The 18,277-nt window shown below is 42.1% G+C and overlaps 1 protein-coding gene across 4 annotated transcripts; it reads left to right on the top strand.

Moving 5' to 3' along the window:
- The first annotated feature begins 105 nt into the window (after positions 1-105).
- On the top strand, positions 106-18,159 carry smarcd3a (SWI/SNF related, matrix associated, actin dependent regulator of chromatin, subfamily d, member 3a). Of its 4 annotated transcripts, none has more exons than XR_003412085.2 (14): positions 106-134; positions 6,782-6,969; positions 9,537-9,579; positions 10,275-10,397; positions 10,799-10,921; positions 11,799-11,894; positions 13,833-13,934; positions 14,541-14,702; positions 14,809-14,906; positions 15,019-15,154; positions 15,321-15,443; positions 15,871-15,972; positions 16,371-16,540; positions 16,715-18,159. XR_003412085.2 is itself a non-coding variant. In XM_027030371.2 (13 exons), the coding sequence occupies exons 1-13, from the start codon at positions 123-125 to the stop codon at positions 16,422-16,424; spliced, it is 1,362 nt and encodes a 453-aa protein (XP_026886172.2). In that variant the 5' UTR covers positions 106-122; the 3' UTR covers positions 16,425-18,159. The 4 variants fall into 4 exon arrangements, 1 of the variants encoding a protein (XP_026886172.2); XR_004777133.1 differs by having other exon boundaries at positions 16,371-17,081; positions 17,139-18,159; XR_004777134.1 differs by having other exon boundaries at positions 16,371-17,157; positions 17,215-18,159.
- The last annotated feature ends 118 nt before the right edge of the window (positions 18,160-18,277 follow it).

Genomic DNA, 18,277 nt, shown 5'->3' with positions numbered 1-18,277 from the left:
CATCCACTCGTCCATCCGTCCAGGGCGAATTCCCGTGGGAGGGGGGGAGGATCCGAGGATCTGCCTGCAACAGCGAAGAAGTTTCCAGTGCCGGACACGGAGCGCCCGTGGCTCAGTGCGCGATGGAGCGGAAGGTAGGAGCGCACCGACATCGCCGCGGCTTTCCTCCGCCTGCACCTCTGTAGCTTCTCTCTCTCCATCCCTCCGAAACCTGACCAACATTGTTACGACGGAGATACGGTTTAAGGCCTCTGTAGAGATTCATTACATAGTTTTGGGAATGTCACACGATATCTTGCTAATAGTCTTGTGAATTTATAACCAGTCCTGCACCTAGGAGACTAAAAACTAGTCTGTCCTTCGTTAAAATCTGATATTTTTCCAAAGCGTGATAACCCACAGAGTTTATTGTTCATTCTATACAGCGGCGTCTTATGGCTGCCAGACATCTGCAAATGTTTATATATGGCAAACAAGTTATAGAAAAACGGCACGAAGGGGAGTCGAAGTTTGCACGGAAAAACTTACTGTCCGCAGCTGAGGACTGAGGTAGCCATAGTCCAGCTGTGTACAGGAGCCCCAGCGTTACATGGCACCGTTAACAACTGCGCTGTCCAAACCCTCACAGTCGTAGCCTGGGACGCTCGCCTATTCCCCGCTAGCACACTCCGCATTGTTCGGACCGCGTCTAACTTGGTAGCTGTAGTGTCGTAGGCCTCTACACACGGGGGCGCTGTTCTATTTGATTGGCCAAATGTGCTTGTAATGTGTTCAGTAATGAGTACTTTTAATTCTGTCCTGTTGTGTCTTTAATATGCCCTAACACTAATACCGTTTATTTCTTGATTCCCCCCCCCCCCCCAGGTTGTTCTTGTCAGTAGATCTATCTATAAAAACAAACTGCATTTGAAACGGCATAATTAATGTATTAAAACTAATCATGACTGAAAAATGCCAAAAGTACATGAGTTTAATGTTGTCTATAAGCAGGTGTCTCATCGAGCCTTAGAAATGGTTGAGCTCAGAATGTTTTCAGCCATGGTTCCCCCTCCAAATCCTCTGCTCTGATTGAATGGGACATTGCTACTCTATAGTATCGCCTTTATGGGGGTCCTGAAAGGGGGCGTTCAACTGGCGGTTCAGGTCTTTACTCAGAGATATTGTTCCTAACAATTGTGGGCTATTTTTAGTGCACATACATTTAAGCCACAGAGGGTGAATATTGTCCTACTGTCTTTAATCTGTTGAATGAACATGGTTCCTTATTTTTCAGCCCATATTGATTCATGGTCTGCATTGAGCTCTTTCTTTCTTAGAAACACACAAAAAGAAAGGAGGTATTTCTGTGCATGCATCTCTGCTAGAGGCCATATCATATTTCCTGTTAGTAACATTATGATCAAAACACTGTATTATGATCAAAACACTGTATGATATTAAAAACACTACATTATGATCAAAACAATGTATGATATTAAAAACACTACATTATGATCAAAACAATGTATGATATTAACAACACTACATTATGATCAAAACACTGGATTATGATCAAAACACTACATTATGATCAAAACACTGTATTATGATCAAAACACTATGATATTAAAAACACTACATTTTGATCAAAACAATGTATGATATTAAAAACACTACATTATGATCAAAACACTGTATTATGATCAAAACACTGCATTATGATCAAAACACTATGATATTAAAAACACTACATTTTGATCAAAACAATATGATATTAAAAACACTACATTATGATCAAAACACTATTATGATTCAAACACTGTATGATATTAAAAACACTACATTATGATCAAAACAATGTATGATATTAAAAACTACATTATGATCAAAACACTGTATTATGATCAAAACACTGCATTATGATCAAAACAATATGATATTAAAAACACTACATTATGATCAAAACACTATTATGATTAAAACACTGTATGATATTAAAAACACTACATTATGATCAAAACACTATGATATTAAAAACACTACATTATGATCAAAACACTGTATGATATTAAAAACACTACATTATGATCAAAACACTGTATGATATTAAAAACACTGTATTATGATCAAAACACTATGATATTAAAAACACTGTATTATGATCAAAACACTATGATATTAAAAACACTACATTATGATCAAAACACTGTGATATTAAAAACACTACATTATGATCAAAACACTGATATTAAAAACACTGCATTATGATCAAAACAATGTATGATATTAAAAACACTACATTATGATCAAAACACTGTATGATATTAAAAACACTACATTATGATCAAAACACTGTATGATATTAAAAACACTGTATTATGATCAAAACACTATGATATTAAAAACACTACATTATGATCAAAACACTATGATATTAAAAACACTACATTATGATCAAAACAATGTATGATATTAAAAACACTACATTATGATCAAAACACTGTATTATGATCAAAACACTACATTATGATCAAAACACTATTATGATCAAAACAATGTATGATATTAAAAACACTACATTATGATCAAAACAATGTATGATATTAAAAACACTGTATTATGATCAAAACACTGTATGATATTAAAAACACTGTATTATGATCAAAACACTGTATGATATTAAAAACACTACATTATGATCAAAACACTGTATGATATTAAAAACACTACATTATGATCAAAACACTATGATATTAAAAACACTGTATTATGATCAAAACACTGTATTATGTTAAAACACTGTATTATTCAGTGATTAGTGCTATTTGTCACCAGAAAATAATGAAGTTGTCCCCCCCCCAGCTTGCTAGTTCGTTTGCTTGCTTCCTGTGCAGGGCACCAGGGTCCAGTGATATCTCTTTCTTAATGTCCAGCTATACATGTGCTGCTATCTGTCTTGTTTGTTTGTTTGTTTGTTTGTTTGTTTACCACAGTCTTTGCACTCCTACTTTTATTTGTATTCTCCCCAGTTCATTATATAAGCTAAAGTTCGCATGTTGGAAACCTCATTTTGAGAAAGTGTTTTTGACTCTCAACACTATGGCCATCCTTACATCCTTACAATATATGTTTATGGTGTAAAAAAAGACCTATTTTAGGTAGATTTCTAAACCATTTTATGTGCAGGTATTGATTCCTCCCACCCAGTTCATGTGAGTTGGTTGCCTTGTGTAAGATATTATTCTAGCCTTAGTGTTGCCTTAGTGTAACATTAGTGTAGCCTTATTGTAACCTTAGTGTTGCTTAGTGTAACATTAGTGTAGCCTTAGGTGTGGCTGTCTGTAAAGTTCTTACTGGATCAGCACACCTGAGAAGGTTTTGTCTTAGAGGTGCCCTTGACACCTGCTCCTGGGCACTATAAGAGAGGAAAGAAAAGCTCCTGATCATGAGACATCAGCACAGCTGGGGCGGGAACGGTACCGACCCAGTTCACTCATCAGCTGAGTGCAGCAGGCTTTAACAGTGGGCCGGCAGAAACCCCCTTGTAAGCGCCCCAGTCTACCTTCCCTGAGCCTGAGAGGGAGAGCTACATTAAAAAAGAGGAAAAGAGGGAGTGAGAGAGGGAGGGAGCGAGGGAGTGACTTTGGCCATGCTTTAAAAAAAGAGAGAGAGAGAGGGAGCACCGGGGAGAGGAGGGAGAGAGTGAGCGCTCACTTCAGGAGGAGAGGGAATGTCGTGAGAACAGGAAGGAAGGCAGAGAGAGAAAAGGTACTAGTTAGACGTGTAACGCTGGTGAAATTACCGCGGTTGCAACGGCCACAATGGAGGACTCTGCCGACGGGACTCACAAAGCCACAAAGAGTAAACTGTTTGAGTTTCTCGTCCATGGAGTGGTGAGTGAGCAAGCTTAGCTTCTGTGTGTGTGTGTCTGTGTGAGACAGAGAGAGAGAGACATGCTGCATGTGCACAGTGTCGCCGCTCTAAAGGGACGACTGGGTGATGCAGGATCGTGCGTAGCCAATTGTCACCACCACTGTTTTGATTGAGTTTAAGGGGACAGAGCCTCAGAAGGAGGGAGATCAGAGTGTAGGGGATATGAGTGGAGATCAGAGTGTAGGAGATATGAGTGGAGATCAGAGTGTAGGGGATATGAGTGGAGATCAGAGTGTAGGGGATATGAGTGGAGATCAGAGTGTAGGAGATATGAGTGGAGATCAGAGTGTAGGAGATGTGAGTGGAGATCAGAGTGTAGGGGATATGAGTGGAGATCAGAGTGTAGGAGATATGAGTGGAGATCAGAGTGTAGGGGATATGAGTGGAGATCAGAGTGTAGGAGATATGAATGGAGATCAGAGTGTAGGAGATATGAATGGAGATCAGAGTGTAGGGGATATGAGTGGAGATCAGAGTGTTGGGAATATGAGTGGAGATCAGAGTGTAGGAGATATGAATGGAGATCAGAGTGTAGGAAATATGAGTGGAGATCAGAGTGTAGGGGATATGAGTGGAGCCAGATTTGTTATGTTTTACTTGGTAGTTGACTGGATGTAATATTACATTTGTTATTGAATAATTGGATATTACTGATGTCATTCATTTGCAGGTGGGTGTCTACATATCCATTAGGAATTAAGCAAATAGTAGGCAGTGTTTAATGGGTTTTTTGTATCTCATGTGGAGTAAAATAACATAATTTAAATCCTGTTCTTTTGGTGAAGGCCAAACAGCTGTAAAATCATGGGATTTCTGTGTTGAGTTTGTGAGAACTCTTAGAACTGTTCCCACATGTATCTCATTTCCCAGTGCAAAACAAATATGTGTAAAATCTTTGTCTCATGTGCTGATTGCACATGTCGGGTGACGCCCCCAGAAGTTCTTTTGAGTTCTCAGGTCCTACTGTGTTCATAATCATTGAAAATATGCATTGGAATAAGGACCTATAAATGTATGTTAATTTCATGAGTCCATTTCAGAACCTCCCTTACACTTACACACACACACACACACACACACTCACACTTACACACACACACACACACACACACACACACACACACACACACACACACACACACACACACACACACACACACAAATACACACAAGACCACATTCAAACTCTACAGCCACAGGACAGAATGCCTTGGAGGAACAGCATCCTTTAATAAAACATCTCCTGAGCTTGGTGAAGTCATTAAACACATATATTGCTGAACTCTCGTTTAGTCGTCCCAGAGTTGGTTCAGCTTTGATGGTGACAGACTACACAGCACTTCTGTAAGTTGGTCTGGACAAGGGCATCTCCCAAACGGTCATGGTCTCCCCCCAGTTTGGAGTTTCTACTGTTGCCCTGAGCTACCGCAAAGCTCTGCTTCATCTCTGGCACCGATTCCGTAGCGATCCCTCAGTGACAGTCTGGTGCCGCTGCACGACACCTGCTGCCCAGCGTCCCTCTGTGCCCCGAACCTCCGCTGCAACCTTGAGAACCTGGTGCTTGGCAGAGAGGCCTGGCGCGCCCTGCCGCGTCCACATGTTCACATCCCAGCTCTGCCTGATTGAGCCAGGCCCAGGAGCGGGTCGAAAGGGTCGAGGTGCCGCACGGTGAGCTCTGGAGCTGTCTGCGTTTGGCAGCAGTTCCAGACGTTTCTGCAGCTCCTGCGCACGTCCACAGAGTTCGTGTGACTTTGAGAGTTTGAGTCGTCTCATCCAATTCTTTCGTTATGCAGGTCCGGATGGTGGGCGGAGCCTGTTACAAGGTTCAGAAGAATGTGGCACACCTTTAATACACCATATAAGGCCTTTAAAAAGATCTTTTACTGCAGGGGAAATGTACAGACCTTCCCCATATCAGTGGACAGCAGAAATAATGGGTGTGTTTAAGTAGATCTGTAAACTGCATTTGACAAGCATTCTCTACTTTATGGCATAAGCTAATATCGGATTAGTATATAATAATATATAATAATATGCTTCATTTATATAACATTTTTATAAAAGGTGCTTTTCTGAAAGATTCAGTATAAACAGAATACTATAAGATTCAGTAATCTAGAATACAATTAAATAAAATATAAAACAGAAAATTGACCATTAGTAGACCATTAATTACAAGTGAAGTAAAAGCTAATTGATATGGAATGTATGTATGTGTGTAAAACTGGGTGTCATTTTAGTAGTTTTGTAGTTTTTCCCTGTTCATCTGTAGATTTATCCATAACTTTAGTTTGTGTTGTAGAAAAGGGCCCCAGTGTAAATGACATTTTTCTCATAGTTGAATCTGTTTAATAATTAAGTGAAAAATCCACACTGTTGTGCTGTAATCTTGCATGTGAGGGACAAAAATATTTGCATAAACGTTCCTCCAGATTTTTTAACCAATCACATGGCTGTAATATGGTGACTTAGTCTGCCAGGGGTCCTAGACTGACTCTCACAGTAAACCGCTACTGTGCTCTGCTGCTGTTGCTTCTCTCATAGGGTTTGGGGTTCAGAGAGATGACCTGCAGCAGTGTGTGTGTGTGTGTGTGTGTGTGTGTGTGTGTGTGTGTGTGTGAGAGAGAGAGAGAGGGGGGGGGGGGCGGACATGTATCTGTGTGGACATGTACAGATGTCACAGTGCACTTATTTTAATATTATATTATTTTTATTGCAGTAGACAGACATATGTACTCTGGAGATAAATAATATAATAATATAATACATATATTGTATATAAAAATAGAATAATCATAACATGATATATAATAATATAATTAAATAACATTCAAAGGAATATTTCCCTGATCTCTCAATCTTCCCGCAGCGTCCAGGCTTGACGTCAGGGGCGCGGATGCCACATCAGGGAGCTCCTATGGGGCCTCCTGGACTTCCGTACGGAGGAACGGCCCCAGTGCGGCCAGTGATGCCGAGTCCAGTGCTGGACCCCAACCGGAAACGTCCTACCCCCACCCCGCCTGTGCAAGCGCCCCCCGTCCAGAACCGGCCCAGAAGGTTAGTACTGTCTGCCACCCACTTGCCAGGCTGGACTCGGGCATTTCTCTACAGCACGTCTCCATGGAAACACAGCATGTCTCTACAGCACATCTCCATGGATACACAGCATGTCTCTACAGCATGTCTCCATGGATACACAGCATGTCTCTCCAACACGTCTCCATGGGTACACAGCATGACTCTCTAATATGTCTCCATGACACAACATGTCTCTCCAACACGTCTCCATGGAAACACAACATGTCTCTACAACATGTCTCCATGGATACACACTTACCGTGAAGAAAACCAGAGCTTGTCCTTTTCCAGAACAACCTCTACTCCTCACAAGGTAAGAGTGTATTCAGTAGTCAGGAGCCCAGAATGCCTCACACACCAGGAAAGGGGCAGCGCATCATCTTGGACTGGTCGCTTCCCATTTCTGGTCACCGAGTGAATCCACTGCATAGCTGCAGCCAAGACTAGATTAAGATGAGACACAGATTAAGCCTAGATTAAGATGAGACACAGATTAAGGCTAGATTGAGATGAGATGCAGATTAATCCTAGATTGAGATGAGACACAGATTATACCTAGATTAAGATGAGATGCAGATTAAGCCTAGATTGATATGAGACACAGATTAATCCTATATTAAGATGAGACAGATTAAGACTATATTGAGATGAGACATAGATTAAACCTAGATTAAGATGAGATGCAGATTAAGCCTAGATTGAGATGAGACACAGATTAAGCCTAGATTAAGATGAGACACAGATTAAGATGTAGGCTAGTGAAAGTAGTCCCAGATACAAGATAAGATGGATGTTTTAGATATGAGTATGATGGCATTACATTCCACTGGTGAGTGGTCAGAGGGACTGAACCAAGGCCATGGTCTATGATCAAGATTGACTGTGGTCTATGACCAAGACTGACTGTGGTCTATGATCAAGACTGACTGTGGTCCATGACCAAGACTGACTGTGGTCTATGATCAAGACTGACTGTGGTCTATGACCAAGACTGACTGTGGTCTATGATCAAGACTGACTGTGGTCCATGACCAAGACTGACTGTGGTCTATGATCAAGACTGACTGTGGTCCATGACCAAGACTGACTGTGGTCTATGATCAAGACTGACTGTGGTCTATGACCAAGACTGACTGTGGTCTATGATCAAGACTGACTGGTCTATGACCAAGACTGACTGTGGTCTAGACTGACTGATCCCAATCAAAACTTGTCCAGGGCTTTACGTAGCCAAACCTGCTGTTTTAATGACTAGTTAGAGGCACTACATTTCCACCTGTAGGAAACCACTGGGATTCTCAGAAGCCAGTGAGACTTTGCCAGCACTTGTGAGAGTCTGAGCTGACAGTGGGACCCAAGTAGCCAGTTTGCTGTGCTGCATGTTTCACTGATTTAAAGTTATCTGAGACTCTCCACTTTACACTGAGCCCATGATGAGCCCATTTCTGCACAGAACATGAGATCCCCCAGAGGAGATTCCTCTCCTTCTCATATTTACATTTATGGCACTCTTATCCAGAACAAGGATAGACATCTCAAACACTTTCCTCATGAATGTGTAGCATTTTTTGTCAACTGTTCACAGTCTCCAATCCCCCAGCAGGGTAAGGGTTGACACATGCTTCCTCCAACACACATGTAACAAACACCTGGATTGGTTGGTGCCATGGTGAGGGATGGGGGCGGAGCCATCCAACCCCCCCAGAGAGCAAGGCTGGTTTTGCTCTCCTGGACTCCTAGCCAGAGACGGCTCTGGTGTCAATGGGGATTGAACCGGCAGATACCCGATGACAGGGTCAGCACTTCTCCCACATGACGCGTTCCATCCCCGTCCCCCTGAACCAGCCAGTCCCGGAGGAGCTGCGTGGTTTTGGGGTGGAGGAGCTGGACCATGAGAAAGTTTCACCCCACTCTGAGTGGGTGGACGAACATGGCTGCCCCCAGCAGGGCTGGCTGTTGGGGGCGGGGCTTCTTACCTCAGCAGTGCTGTGATGTGTTGGTTTGGGAGAAGCACTGTGTTCACAGTCCACATAAATAACGTGCTGTCTGCACGGTGCAGGCTGGGACATGAATAGTAAAGATACTCTGCGTTAACGTTTCAACACGAGATCAGAGGCAGGAGGTGAATCGATTGCCTTTGTTTCAGTCCCTCCTAGTGACTGTACTCCATATTGTGACTGCGTAGGTTTCACACACACACACACACACACACACACACACACTCACTCACACATTCTTCTCCCAAATTGCTCTCAATATTACATTTTCTTACATCTTTCTGCCTCTCAGCCATCCAATATTGCATGCTTTTTTTTGTTCTGTCTGCTCCCTCATTCTCTCTCATCTCTCTCTCTCTCTCTCTCTCTCTCTCTCTCTCTCTCTCTCTCTCATCCCTCTCTCTCTCTCTCTCACACACACATACACACACACACAGCTGGAACAGTATTTGGACGGGTACCAGTTATTCGGCAGATGGCCTGTAGACTCTGATATCAGTCACCATAGTAACATGCTTTTCCTTTCTGTCTCTTTCCTCCTATCCACAGTGCTAAGAGAAGGAAAATGGCAGACAAGATTCTCCCTCAGAGGGTGAGGTGCCGCACTCTGTCTGTGTCTACCTGCCCTCTCTTTCTTCAGCAGGGGAGCGAGAAAGGGGTAGGGAGGGGTCCTGTGTGTGCAGACAGCGGGGCAATGTCTCGGGTCCAGCGGGAGAGAGCACATCTGCTCTCTGAAGCTCTCTGGCGTGGCAGCTGTTCCGAGAAGAGAGAATGGAGCAGGCTCAGGTGTAGCGCCTCCGTTGGGAGGTGAAGCAGCCAGAGTGCTGCTGCTGCAGAGCGAGTGTTTCGACGCAGGACTTTTTTTTTTTTTGTCCCGCTTTTACTTAGCATGCGGGTTCCACATCCTCTCAGCTGCTTTACTCCTTATTTTTAGCTTTTACAAACATGCCATGCGCTCTGGGCTTTCTGTGATTTTGTTTGTACATTTTTGGGAGGCAGAATGATGCAACGCTACGACAGCCTGGAGCGTCTCGGATTAGGCTTATTATTATTCCTGTATCCTGGGTGGTTATTGGTTCATCCCTGCACTGGTATCTCACAGCAGAAAGTAATTATTCCTTAATGAATTATTCCTTAATTAATTAGTCCTTAATTAATTAGTCCATAATCAGCATTAATTAATCACTGTGAGAGCAGCGTTCCGCCTCTAGAGAATTTGATGTTTTTTTCCTGCTGTTCAGCACCCTCCCCCTTCACATTTATTCGCATGGAACCTTCTGTCATTAGATCCGTGAGCTGGTGCCTGAGTCACAGGCGTACATGGACCTTCTGGCTTTTGAGCGCAAATTGGACCAAACCATTATGAGAAAGCGGGTGGACATCCAAGAGGCCCTGAAAAGACCCATGAAGGTATGTGCTGCCTCCTCACTCAGGGCGGGGAGGACTGGACAGGATTTGGCAGTGTGGCACACAAATAACATCTGTTTTAGCCAGATATTGATTTATAGGTGGTTTAAACACAACAATGCTCTGGGGATATTATCATCTGACAAATAAGAGTTCAATAGATTAAAAACAACTATGAACAGTACAGAAAAAAGTTGATATTGCTTTGGTGAATTAGATTAATTTTATATAGCTCAATTAATGTGACCACAGTGCCAAACAGATGTGTAGGGTTGAGAATTTGCCACAGCTTTCTGACGTCTGGCTGTGCTATAACGAAAATTTTAACCGTAGCATTAATGATTTTAGGAGACACCTTAACATGTTCTTTACCGTCATGGTAAAATCTTCATCTGTGTGGACAGCAAAAACGGAAGCTCCGATTGTACATCTCCAACACTTTCAACCCCTCGAAGCCGGATTCAGACGACTCCGAGGGCAGCATTGCATCCTGGGAACTAAGAGTAGAAGGAAAACTGCTCGATGATGTGAGTGAAGGCAGCACTTACTGAAATAAATTACTGCTATACATTCATACTTATGTTGAATGACTGTTTAATATTACACAAATTATTGTAGATTAAATTAGTGTTTGAGCTGTTTTTCTTCATTTGGATTGATTTGTTGTGAAGGTTATAGCAGTGAACCAGTATTTAAATATAAAGAATCTGATTGGACCGTCTGTTTCTAACTGTGAGAGCAGAACCGTAATGGGAATAATATTGAATAATGAATTGAATATGACTGGTACAGTCTTCCACAGTCTTGCAGAATTTTGACCAAAAAATGTTGACATTTAGACATGACCACTTTGACTTGTGTATGTAGGTACAGGCGTATGTGCACACTTGTGTATGTGCATGAGTGCATGCTTGTGCGTGTGTGTTTGTGTGCTTATGCATGTTTATATGTGTGCACGTGCGTAAGTGTGTATCATGGAACACTAGTATGAGTTGTACAAAATGTTGGAACTGCAAGGGTATTCCTTCCTAAGTGTCTTTGATCTTCAATCTGTCAGAATTAGACGCTGACATAATGATGTTTGTTTTTTAGAGATGTCTCTTCACTTTATGTTGATGGGCGTGCTGTATAGATGTTAAATATCTGCCTTCCTGTTACAATGCAATGACTTCTGGGTGCACTGAAAATTGTTTTACACACGCGCGGCCACACACATACACACAATCATAGTGAAACTCTATGTTTATGCACCAGTGAATGAATGTGCAAGTGCGTGCATAGGCAAGTTTAAGTTATACACAAATGTAAGTAGTAGGCTATTTATGTGAAAGTATATATTTTCATATAGGTGTTTCACTGATTTCTCCATAAAAGGCTTCCATAACTTTATGCTCTGTTTCTTAGCCTGGAAAGCAGAAGAGGAAGTTTTCGTCTTTCTTCAAGAGTTTGGTTATTGAGCTGGACAAAGACCTATACGGCCCTGATAACCACTTAGTGGAGGTGAGGCTCCACCTAAAATTAACCTCAGACTGTTAGAACTTCTGGGGCAGAAATATGTTTAATAGTCACCACTTTCTTTTAGGAACAGTTGGGGATTCCAATAATGAACAGAGTCGGTGAAGTGGTGATATGGGAGTGCAGGCTTGGTGTGTGTGTGTGTGTGTGTGTGTGTGTTCTGGGTGTGTGTGTGTTCTGGGTGTGTGTGTGTTCTGGGTTGGTGTGTGTGTGTTCTGGGTGGGTGTGTGTTCTGGGTGTGTGTGTGTGTTCTGGGTGTGTGTATGTGTTCTGGGTGTGTGTTCTGGGTGTGTGTGTGTGTGTGTTCTGGGTGTGTGTGTGTGTGTGTGTTCTGGGTGAGTGTGTGTTCTGGGTGTGTGTGTGTGTGTTTTGGGTGTGTGTGTGTGTTTTGGGTGTGTGTGTGTTCTGAGTGGGTGGGTTTGTGTTCTGGGTGTGTGTGTGTGTTGGTGTGTATGTGTGTGTGTGTTGGTGCATGTGTTCTCTTGGTGTTTATGTGTGTGTTCTTGGTGTGTGTTCTTGCTAAGTCATTTGAGTAAGGTCAAATAAGGTCAAGTACTCCACTAACAGACGCTACAGGGAAAGCAGTGTTAAGATAATTCTAGGAAATAACTGCTGTGTAGAATCAATGCTTAATAATGCAGGAAATTCCACCAAACCTCACAAAAGGAATGTCTTCCTTGCAGTGAGCAGTTACTAGCAGTAAACATTCACCCTAACACTTATACACGGAAGTGCATCAGTAAGGAACAAGCAATAAAGACTGAGCTGTCAGCCATCTTAGTCTGGTTGAACAGACTCAAACATTTGCATTACAAAAGAGAACGCTCCCAGAAGAGAAAGGGAACGCCGTCAGAAAGGACCACTCCCAGTAAGGACCGCTCCCAGAAGAGAACGCCACCAGAAGAGAATACTCCCAGAAGGGAACACTCCCAGAAGAGAACACTCCCAGAAGGGAACGCTCCTAGAAGAGAACGCCCTCGGAAGGGAACACTACAAGAAGGGAACGCTCCCAGCTGCCTTGTCTCCACAGGCGACCCACCCCATTTTGCCTCCGCACACTTTCGCTCCATTTCTTCCTCTCCGTTATGTTTTTGTCCCGTGGTGCCGAGGACAGGGAGCCGTCGCACTGGGATTCTTTTTTTTTTTGTTTTGTTTTTTTGGTGCTTTCACTGCGTGGCACTTTAAACCGTCCTTGGTGCCTGTGGGTTTTCATGCCGCATCGAGATGCGTAATAAAAGAGTGATTTACTTGCACAGAGTGGCTTTGAAAACCCTTCCAAAGTCCTGCAAGGCTAATTGCATTGAGCTGTGAGTCACTTCCATTATAATGTTCCCTTCATACATCGAGTGGGCAAAATTGACTGACATGCCATAGCTCCAGAATAACAAGTGCTGTGGAGGGTAATGTAATCCTCACTCAGACCGGACAGATGTCTAACCCTAACCCTAACTAATCCTAATCCTAACCCTAAGATTAACCTTAACCCTAACCTTGACCCTAACCCTAACCCTTATCCTAATCCTCAATCACACTAGACAGATGGACAGACAATTCTTAACCCTAACCCTAATCCTAATCCTAATCCTAATCCTAACCTTAACCCTAACCCTAACTAATACTAAAACTAACCCTAATCCTAACCTTATTACATCTAAAAGCCCAAGGTCGTTTAATGACAGTATGTCATAATTAGCCTCCAAAATCCCCTGTTTGAAACTACAGTGATCTTTGCAGAGCAGAGTAGAGACACAGAAGTGCTGGTCTGTGGTGGTCTAACTTTTTTTTCTCAGAGAAATGTTTTTCTCAAGATCCTGGCACCAGGTAATTCCCTTTGGGTAATTACTTCCTAAAATTCCCCCAAGTAAAATCAGTTGTTTGTTTTATTCTTGTTTTTGTTGTTTGTTCTGTTTGTTATATAAACAGTGGCACCGCACTCCTACAACCCAGGAGACAGATGGCTTCCAGGTGAAGAGGCCAGGAGATGTCAATGTGCGATGCACTCTGCTCCTCATGCTGGATTACCAGGTATATGCAGAAACATGGGATTATTATTAGGGATTACTCCTCATACCTTAACCAATAGAGAGCACTGTTGCTGTTGCAAATGCCATGCAATGCTTACTGAAGGTTTACTGTGTAAATAATAATAATAATAGTTACAACTTCACATATTCACAGATATTATGCGGGACATTGTTTCTGTATTGCGCTTCATGGCTCAATTATGATCTCTTAGGCAATTCTACAAAAGGCCTCAGAAATCCATCTCCATGCTAACTGGATTTGTCACTTGATAATGAATTTATGCGTGAAAGACAATTAACCTCAACTTTTGAACCGCTATCTTAAGTTTCAGTGACTGTATTTTTATGCACAGTGCCCATTGTTACATGTCCAGTCTTGTTCTGATGGTAAGATTGTGAATTTACATTCAGTCCTGGTTGTTCAGGTGACGATGTTCTTGTCTCATTTGACAATGACTTTGCGGTTGCTACAAGCAAAGACAGAGGAGAAAAGCATGAATCTGTCAGGACTGCAGTCGACGCCCCAGATAAATTGTTAAGGACCTTCGGGACTGAGTTTTTAATAGTCTGTGATGTGTCTGTTTGTCCCCCCCCTCCCCATACGAAGCCCCCCCAGTTTAAACTGGATCCCAGGCTTGCTCGCGTGCTGGGTATCCACACGCATGCCCGTTCCTGCATCATCCAGGCCCTGTGGCAGTACATCAAGACCAACAAGCTGCAGGACTCCCATGAGAAGGAGTACATCAACTGTGACAAGTACTTCCAGCAGGTATGTGCCCATGGTCCCTGCTGCCTGCCCAAACCTTATCCCCATCCACAGCTCTTCTCCGTGCAGCGCAGCAGCTCCCTGGTCAACCTTCTGGTTCTTCTCTTAGATCTTTGACTGCCCACGTCTGAAGTTTTGTGAGATCCCACAGCGGCTCACCAACCTGCTGCTGCCAGCCGACCCAATTGTAATCAACCACGTCATCAGGTACAGAACAGCTGTGTCTCGGACATGAGCACAGGGCTCAGGAGCGGAGCTGCTGCTTTGGAGGCTTAAGAGCTGTTTTACAGTTATCTCTCACTGTGCCTTCATTTAACAGCGTGGATCCTAGTGATCACAAGAAGACGGCCTGTTATGATATAGACGTTGAGGTAGATGATCCTCTGAAGACTCAAATGAGTGGCTTTCTGTTGTCAACTGCTAATCAGCAGGAGATAGCATCACTTGAGAACAAGGTGATGTTCATGGCGACAGCACCGCTGGGCGAATTACTTGAACAGTTTGTGCCTTCAAAAAAACTTAATGTCTTTCTTGGCCTGGCCTTCTGCAAGAGATCTTGCTTGAACTCACTAAACTGCACAGAAGGTGTTTCTTCATTGTATCATCCAAATGTCTCCTTAGATCCATGAGACCATTGAGTCCATCAACCAGCTGAAGATTCAGAGAGATTTCATGCTCAGTTTCTCAAGGGATCCCAAGGGCTACATCCAGGACTGGATCTGTTCCCAGAACCGGGACCTTAAGGTAGGACTACGTTTATTCAATGCCTGTTGAATGAACTACACTCATCTGCTTGAGCTTGGACCGCACACATCTGCATTTGCGGTTGTTAGTTTTAGAATTACGATTTGTGACTACATTCCAGAGTGGCTCATAACTTTGTAATTTAATTAAATAAGTTCCATAGAGTCAAAATTTTGAATGTCAAAGAAAATAAAATTCATTTAAATTCAGCTAGTTTAATTAAGTTTAAATTTAAAGGTTATCTATATTAAATTCAGTAGTATAATCTGCTGTAAAACTGCGTTATAGTGAGTACGTGCTGACAATTTGCTTTTTATCCTCAGACAAGGAACATTTCCCAATTTTCTTACTGGGTTAAGTTTCAAATGATCTGATTAAATGATCTGATTTTAAAGCTCATTCTCTACGTAATGGCGTATTCCTGCAGCTAATGACAGACGTGTTGGGGAGTCCTGAGGCAGAGCGCAAGGCTGAGTTTTATAACCAGCCCTGGTCCCAGGAGGCTGTCAGTCGCTACTTCTACTGCAAGGTAAATGGGAATGGAGCTTGACCTGTGACCTCCAGGAGCATAACTTGACCTGTGACCTCCAAGAGCATAACTTGTCTTCCTGTCTCTGCCGAGCTTTTCTTTAAGTGATATGAGTATTTTGTATTTTGTTACATTGGGTCAGTTAAAGGTTAAACTCTATTTGTGTGACAGCCATGATTGCTGGTTTTATGTAGGGATGGACATTTGTCTAACAATGTACCATCTACAGCGAAGCTGACAAAGGACTCAGGAAAGAGATGTAACAGCCTGTTACATGAATACACAAATGTAATTTGTGTATATGACAAGCACGCAGACTCACAGTGGTCTTTCTAAGTGTTACGGGTGATCTATGCTAGTCAATAAGCTTTTGTTGTGCTTTATATCTTCTAATACAGATCCAGCAACGAAGGCAGGAGCTTGAGCAGGCCTTGGCCATGCGGACCACTTAAATGAACATCAGTCAGTTCCAGCGTGGCTCTTCAACAACCAGCCAAGAAACCTGCAGAACTCTAAACTAGTGATGAATTTTCAACATACTGGGCAGCAAGATTCTTATCTTTGAACAGTAAGAAACACTGTTGGCCAAAAAGGTGTAATGTACAGTTTGTATATGTTTTGAATTGATGTAGTTTTGAATAATGAGTTATATATATATGTGTGTGTGTGTGTGTGTGTGTGTGTGTGTGTGTGTGTGTGTGTGTGTGTGTGTGTGTGAACATTTTAACATTTTGAATACCAGGTTGTCTAAAAATTCCAATGCCACAGAGCAGAGAAACATCGGCCTATGTCCAAACCATTTTAATGACTGCATGACAATGAGTCAAACGTGTCCTTTTTGACTGAAAGCTTTACATTGCACAATATCATCTGTCTCCTGTGCTAAAGAATGATTTGAAGCTTTGAAGCCTTGGGCAGTGTGAAAAGGGATGTGTACTATGAGGTCTGTACTATGAGGTCTGTACTATGAGGTCTGTACTATGGGGTCTGTATTATGAGGTCTACATTATGAGATCTGTACTATGAGGTATGAATTTTCCAGGGATACGTTTGTTTTGTTAGCTGACTGTATTTGTGTACCTTAAACAAATGTGAATATGTCTGAACAGGTGTTGGATGTCTGAACAGGTGTTGGATGTATGAACAGGTGTTGGATGTATGAACAGGTGTTGGATGTCTGAACAGGTGTTGGATGTATGAACAGGTGTTGGATGTATGAACAGGTGTTGGATGTCTGAACAGGTGTTGGATGATTCAGTCACTTTATCCTCATCTTTGTTCTTTATCTGTTGTGTCCATGAACTGAAGCACTGTGTGGACTTTTGAATGAACCAGATATTATTTATGAATATGTGGATCATATCTTCCATCACCTACTAGTATTCTGCAGATAACAGACAGCTGACTTAACTGAAATGCATTTTCAGTGTGTTACTGTCAGGTATTGTGAGCACATGTACAGGGAAGCCTGGTAGAACAATGTAGAAGGAAATACTCTGATAATTTAGCCCTTGTTTCTTTAAGACCAGGACATTTAAATGTACTTTTGTCAAAGGCTTTAATTCCAGTGAAATTAATTATGGACAAAATATTGTAATGTGACACTATGGAGAAATTATAGTAAAATAATGTCTGGTTTTAAAAACAGCAGAGTATGCTGCTTGGGAACATACATACAGGCCTGATTTTCTGAAACACCTTCACATGCATCAACTTATAAGCTCACAGAGGCCACAGAGGAAGCATTAACCAAAGTTAATGTAGTTAATCCTGTTTTTACTGTCATTATTACATATTTTATTTGAGGGGGCAGGGTCTCAACTATTGATCTATTTCATTACGTCTACATAAACTCAGACACGTTACGTGTGGCCTTGGAGAAGAGAATTGAGACAGCCCCACCTACTTAATTATTTGCTGGCTGTCATGAAAACAATGTTAATGTGGTCTCAAAGAGGTGTTTGTCACATAAACAGTTACAGATGTAATATATGATATGTATTAGTTGGCTAGACATTAAGACTAATGAAATGTCTTGCATGATTGCCAGAACCTGGGACACTTAGTCCTGTAACTAGTCCTGCAACTACTTTTAAAGGTTCAGGATGTTTATTTATTATTATGCTCTTTATTTATGTTTAAACGATTATGTGGTCTCATGTCATAAACATTTGATATGTGTAAATAAATGAAATACAAAAACAAATGACTGAAAACTATCCTAACTTGTTGTGTACTTGATGTAAACTATTTTAATTTTTCTGAGTAACCGAAACAGTGCATATACTTGCTATTGTACAAAAGA

The sequence above is a fragment of the Electrophorus electricus genome, chromosome 18, assembly GCF_013358815.1.
Source record: "Electrophorus electricus isolate fEleEle1 chromosome 18, fEleEle1.pri, whole genome shotgun sequence".
Classification (NCBI taxonomy): domain Eukaryota; kingdom Metazoa; phylum Chordata; class Actinopteri; order Gymnotiformes; family Gymnotidae; genus Electrophorus; species Electrophorus electricus.
Note: the sequence above shows the minus strand (reverse complement) of the source record. Positions and strands in the feature narration are given on the sequence as shown.